This window comes from Chiloscyllium plagiosum, unplaced genomic scaffold (genome assembly GCF_037043375.1).
Source record: "Chiloscyllium plagiosum isolate Xiang-an unplaced genomic scaffold, Cpla_swu_hap1 HiC_scaffold_42, whole genome shotgun sequence".
In the NCBI taxonomy this organism is placed as follows: Eukaryota; Metazoa; Chordata; class Chondrichthyes; order Orectolobiformes; family Hemiscylliidae; genus Chiloscyllium; species Chiloscyllium plagiosum.
Genome location: NW_028270180.1, coordinates 23,211,191 through 23,217,190, shown reverse-complemented (window position 1 = coordinate 23,217,190; position 6,000 = coordinate 23,211,191). Strand labels below are relative to the sequence as shown.

General features: G+C 40.1%; 1 protein-coding gene across 3 annotated transcripts in view; it reads right to left on the bottom strand.

Moving 5' to 3' along the window:
• Window positions 1–2,331: 2,331 nt before the first annotated feature.
• The window catches only part of sv2 (synaptic vesicle glycoprotein 2), a 71,722-nt gene continuing 68,053 nt past the window's right edge, over window positions 2,332–6,000 (bottom strand). For all 3 annotated transcript variants that reach the window (XM_043680551.2, XM_043680552.2, XM_087981947.1), the window contains one exon: window positions 2,332–5,283. In XM_043680551.2, the coding sequence (XP_043536486.2) occupies window positions 5,100–5,283 (184 nt within the window). In that variant the 3' untranslated portion in view covers window positions 2,332–5,099. The remainder of the gene's footprint in view (window positions 5,284–6,000) is intronic.

Here is a 6,000-nt window from a genome sequence, read left to right as displayed (position 1 = left end):
TCCACATAAATCACAAATATTACTGGTAGGCATAGAGGTGGTGGCCTCATGCTATGGAGCAGCTGTTTGTACTCTGGTAAAATGTCAGCTGCCTTGTTGCTATTGTTGTCAGTAGAATGGAGTTTTCTTTGACCTCTTGCAAGTATCTGGTAAAGGCTAGTAAACGATTCTCTGCATGAGGCAAAAGTTACTTTTTTTTTTAAAAAAAAGTAATGAGCAGAGAGAGCTGACCATCCTGTCCCCTCATGTTTGGGTAAGTAGTGTGATCAATGAAAGGCTTATGCCCTAAATGTTCTCCTGCTCCTTGGATACTGCCTGACCTGCTGTGCTTTTCTAGCACCCCACTCTTGACTGATCGAGATGGGGGCTGGTATTTCGACTAAAAGCCTGTTCAAGTGCTTAGCTGCCTGAACTCCCTTCCAGATTGAAGATGAGGAAGGAGTCTGCAGAATGCTGCCATCACGAGCTGCTAGATCAGCACACCAAGCTAATTACCCCTCTGGGATCTGTGAAATGCACTTGCTGTCCACAATTGTGGACTGTATAGTTTCTCCTGTCTCGACTTATATCTTAACTGTTGCTCAAGTTACTTAATTATTTGCTGCCTATTTAAGTTTAGGAGTTATAGAAACCCATCTTGTGTTAAAGATCAAGTACTATTGTAGACTTTGGTTCTATAGACAATAAATGCTTTAAGGGTCACTTTCACAGGCTTAACTGGCAATCTTGCTGGCAAGAGTACAAACTGCACTATGGCAAATGGGAGGTTTTAAATAGCTAAACTTGGGAAATGGTAATCTGTAAAATAACATTAATGCATCAACTCAACAGCTGATGCCATTTCCACCACACTCTCTATCTGGTTTCACCCACCTGGAGAAGGAGGACACCTACACAAGACTACTGTACAGAGCCTTCAGTTCTGCATTTAACATTCCTTAGCACCTGACTGGAAAACTGAGTCTGCTGGACTTTTGAATACTTCCCTGTGTGGTTTGCATCCTGGACTACCTGACTGGGAGACCTCTGTCAGCCCAGATTAGGAACAGCATCTCCAACACTATCACACTGAGCACGGGGGATGGGGGGGGCACTGCTGTTCATCCTGCTGACACACTGCTGTGATTCGTAGCTCAAATCACATGTTTGCTGATATGACTAGTGGGTCTCATCAGGAATGACCAGTCAACACAGAGGTGCAGTGGCTAACTGACTGATGTAGAGCCAACAACTGTCTCAGAACGTGGACAAAATTAAAGAGATGGTTGTTGACTTTAGGAGGGCATGGAGCAACCACACAGCTGGACATCTGCTCCCCTGTGGAGATAGTGAACAGCACCAAATTTCTTAGTGTCCACTGGTGGAGAATCTTACCTGGTTCCCCCAACACCAGCTCTGAAGCCAAGAAAGCATAGAAGCATCTCTTTCCTGCGTAGGTTGAGGAAAAACCAACTTCCCATCCTCTCCACATTCTACGGAGGTTTCATTGAGAGTATCCTGAGCTGCTGCATCACTGCCTGGTTCAGGAATTGTACCTTCTCTGATCGTAAGACCCTATAATGGGTAGTGACGATAGCGGAGAAGATCATCAGGATCTCTCTTCCCTCACCACACACTGCATCCAAAAGGATAAAAGTATTGTTGAAGATCCCTCCCTCAAACTCTTCTCCTCCTGCCATCTGGTAGAAAATACCAGAGCATATGGTATCTCATGGCTAGACCATGCACAGTTTCTTCTCCCAAGCCACCAGGCTCTTTACATGGTATGATCTCACACACCATCTGAAATTCTTTGCACGTCTTTGAATTGCTGCCAGTACAATGCCTATTAATTGTTCTTTTATTACTCTAATTTGTGTGTTTTGCACTTCTTATGCACTGTCACCCTGTGTAGTTTGTGCAGTCTTTGTAGTCCTGGAGGAACACTCATATTTACTGTACCAGTTGTATATAATTGGAATGACAAAAAGCTACTGTACTCTAACCATGTCCATCAGGTAAGGATTCCAGTTACTCCTACTCACTGGAATGTGATTTGACTTCTGGCTGCCCTCCTGAACTGATTCAGCAAATACATCCCATTTATGTCAACCACTGGGAGTTATAGGGAATCCAGCAATTCAATGAAGTTTAATTGATGATCCTGGTCTCTCGCACCTCTCTGCTCCATCCTGAAGTGGGATTGAGTGTGAATTCCTACATCAGAGGCAGGGATTTTATCATTGCATCACAATAATGCCCTTTACAAGGCAATAAGAGTTAATGATCATTTGCTGGAAAGCCCATAATCACTCTTCTGATTCTCTTTTATAAACACACAAGTCAGAAGCATCAGGAGGAAGTTTTTTTTTAATTCTTGGAATGTTGCAAATTCCAGAGTCAGGATCAAAGTAATATAAAGATAGAATAGGTAAGAATTAAGGCACTTTTACTTTAAAGATTTGGGTGCTACACCACTCAATTATTTTTTTCCTGAGTAGAAATGTCTGAAAAGTTCAATGAGAACTTATTTGATTATTCAATGTAGAAGTACCAGTGTTGATTAGTACAGATACATTTCCCCAATAAAAATCATTTTTTCTTCACTAGACCAAAAACCAAATCTAGTTTGCATATAATAAACAATAGTCCCATAGCAGTACTGCCTTTTTAAAAAAAATTATGAACAGCTTTAGTCTTCAGGTGAATGCTTTACTAAATATAGTTTAAGGTTACTGTGCAATAGTTTGTCCTGCATTTGAAATTAAATGTGCTGTTTCCCTTGTTCAAAGGAAATCGCCCTTCCTGTCATATTTTCCTTCATGTTTATGGCACCTAGTCTTTCAGCACTGCTCCTGTCAAAAGCCCCTTTGCCAATTTCTCCCCGTATGGAAACTTAGAACTGTGGGGACAATTTAGAAAGGGTTTTCCCACTTTTACGTTATGCCCACAGTTTTAAATTTCCACACAAGGGGAGAAGTTGGCAAAGGGGCTTTTGACAGGAGCAGTGCTGAAAGGTGTTTCTTTTGAGAGGTGTTGGTGGTTGCTTGCTGAGGGAGAACTGGGCAGCTTGCTGGTTGACCAGAGAATCAAGAGTTTTAGGGTTCAGGTTAAAAGTACAGTTGGCCTATAACTGGGTTGGTCACAGTACCTCAAGCCTATTCTGTTAACTGGTAAGACTAAGTGGCCTATTCCTATTCTTTTTTCAGCTCAGCAGGAAGCGCTAGGTTGAGAATTTTACCCTAGTTTGGTATCCTGGAACTATTGTAACATTTATGCAAGTGTATTTTTCCTCGAGTTTGGTGCCTAGCACTGTGATAAAGCTGTGTCTTTAAGAAGTGTGTTTTGTCTTGAGAGATTGAACGAGAGGTGACCGGGAGTATGTGGGAATATAAATAGCTTGAGGCCTTGGGGTTTACTTTTAAATTTGGAACAACACAAAGCCTGGGTGGCCGTATCCAGCTCTCCTGAACCTGGGTTTTTTTTTAAGCTTTTAGCTTCAGCAGAAGTCTTGGTGGAGTCTTTGAAGTCACAGCAATTTCCTCTCTCTCACACACTCACTCTCTCTCTCACACACACACACACCCCCTGGTCAGTTACAGCAAGAAGCTGAGGTTTCTTTTCCTACTGCAGGTGTTGCATGTGAAAATATTTTCCAAATTTGCCTTTTTGCCAGGGTTGTGTTTATGGGATGTTACTATACTGAAAGTTAATTAGTAATAGTTACTGTATTATTCTGTTAAGTTCTCCAATAAGTTTTTCTTAGTTTGTTCTTCCTTTTTTAACTATAGTGTCTGAATAAATTCTCTTGCTTAATGTTTGACCAGTCAAATTGCAGCTGGAACATAGCAGTTCACATTTGCTGTTTAAACTAAGAATGTTAGGGTCTAGGCTAGCTTAATATGAGGAGATCTGGTCTGGTTCATAGTGCCTGTGTATGTGCAATGTTTTTGAAATTAGTATCTATTAATGTTGCATTTATAAATACATCAAACAACATGGCCACAAGATTTGGACGGGTGATCACAATTATTTTTAATCAAACTGGACGGGTTGTTACCCACCTGCAGGGCAGGTGGATTTGAACTTGGCTATCTAGCCTAGAGGTAGGGACACTACCACAAATTAAATGACCAAAAGCCTGGTCACAGGTTTGAGTTCCTTTTAAAGGATAGGAGAGATTATGACTGAGTAATTCAGAAATTGAAGTCTGAACACTTGAGGGGTGGGGGGAGGGCTATGGAGGCATCAGAAAATTAATTCAAAACTACGCTCCTGCCTAAGCAATGTCCCAGGTCAGCAAGCCAGGGAGGGTGAGGGATTACATAATTCAAATTGGTCAATCCAGCAGAGTTTTAAAAATATGACAATGTGTTGTCATAACTCTCCATTAGTGCATCTGTTTATCATTGTGCAGATTTCATTCTCACTCTATTGCAATCCTCAATATGGATTATCCACAATTTTGGTATTTGCCCATTTTGAATCTGTACAGAATCCAAATGGCTTAGAAGTAAACATGTAAATATTGCACAATAGGGCCAGCCTTGTTCGTAAGACAAATGATGTTCTCAACAAAAGTTCACTATAGCTCCTGTTTCAGAAAACTTGATCCTTTAGTCAGACTGTCTCACTTTCAAAGTGTAACAGATGCACGTTGTCTTTACTCCCTATCTATTCAGAGTTACTACATGAGCCATGACCCTTCCTATTTATGGTGGGAGGTCAACAGAAGAACAAAGTACAAACTGAGGAAGGAGCTTATCACAAAGTTTCATGATCTGAACCTGAAAGTTGTCATTGTAAGCACAAACTGCATGGCATTTTGAGTTTACAATGTAACAAGTGAGGTTTTTTTTGAATCTCAGCAGAAGATCCTTATTTTATGGTGCATGCTTCATGTAGCCACGTTTGTCAACAATTTGTTTCTATTCAAAATATTCGTATTGGTCGTCTTTTGCAGTTACCCTTCATAAATAGGGCCATATTCCCTCTTCGAGCTTACGGCATCTCATTCCAGTACACTTCACAAGCAAAGGACAAATTGGAGTTGATGGGTTAAACGCTTACATAGGTAAAGGCACCAATGATAAATGTTCCAGTAACTTCAACTCTTCTTCTCAACTCAATTCAATGTGCTTAGTGTTAGGTAATTTGAAGCATGCCAGACCGCCGATGAAAAATATTACTGCAACCATGAGGATGGTCACACTGCAGTTCATGTCAACCAGTTGGCCAAACACCACATTTCCCAAAATGGAGGCAACGCGGCTGATACCAGTGAAAACTCCAAGTGCAGAAGACCTGTTGAGAGACAGTTTTTATTTCTTCAATTTTAAATTAAAAATCCTTCCACATAAAGGTACTAAAATTCTAAACATTTTAGTGGTGTAGTTGTACTTTTGAAACTCTAAACCAAAATTTCAAGTATAGTTATGGCAGAGTTAGTACACTGTCAAAGAAACAAATGGCCTCCTTTGCCACTGTCTTGTATAAATAGATTAACATTTCATGGGAAGGGCACAGATATTTAACATGCTGCCTATAAACTTATCATATATAGTTGTATTTATTAATAAGACATATCCTATGGAATGTTGAGAACAGCTTCAGCATAATCAAGGTTAGGAGCTATGGGAAATGGGTTGCATTAAATAGTCAAGAAAGGTGGTTCACATTGGGGCTCAACAGGAGATACAAATATGTACTTTTAGAATGAAACATTTTATTTTTCCACTAACTTAATCCAGACTAAGAATTTCTTTATGGAAGTGTAATGAAATATTTTCCAATCGGGCAGATTATTTTAAAGAATCTGGTAACTTTAAAAACAATTCATTGTTAGCAAACTTGAATCAAAATGTCCCTCAATCCTTCAAACTAGATGGTACTGTTGCTCAGTGGCTCATATCTGCCCTAAATTAACGAAACTTGAGATTTTCCATGATTAGTACTCTCCTCCATGCATTAAGAGTCATGTAAACTTTCCTTCCAGATATTAAACAATCCCCTATCAATTGA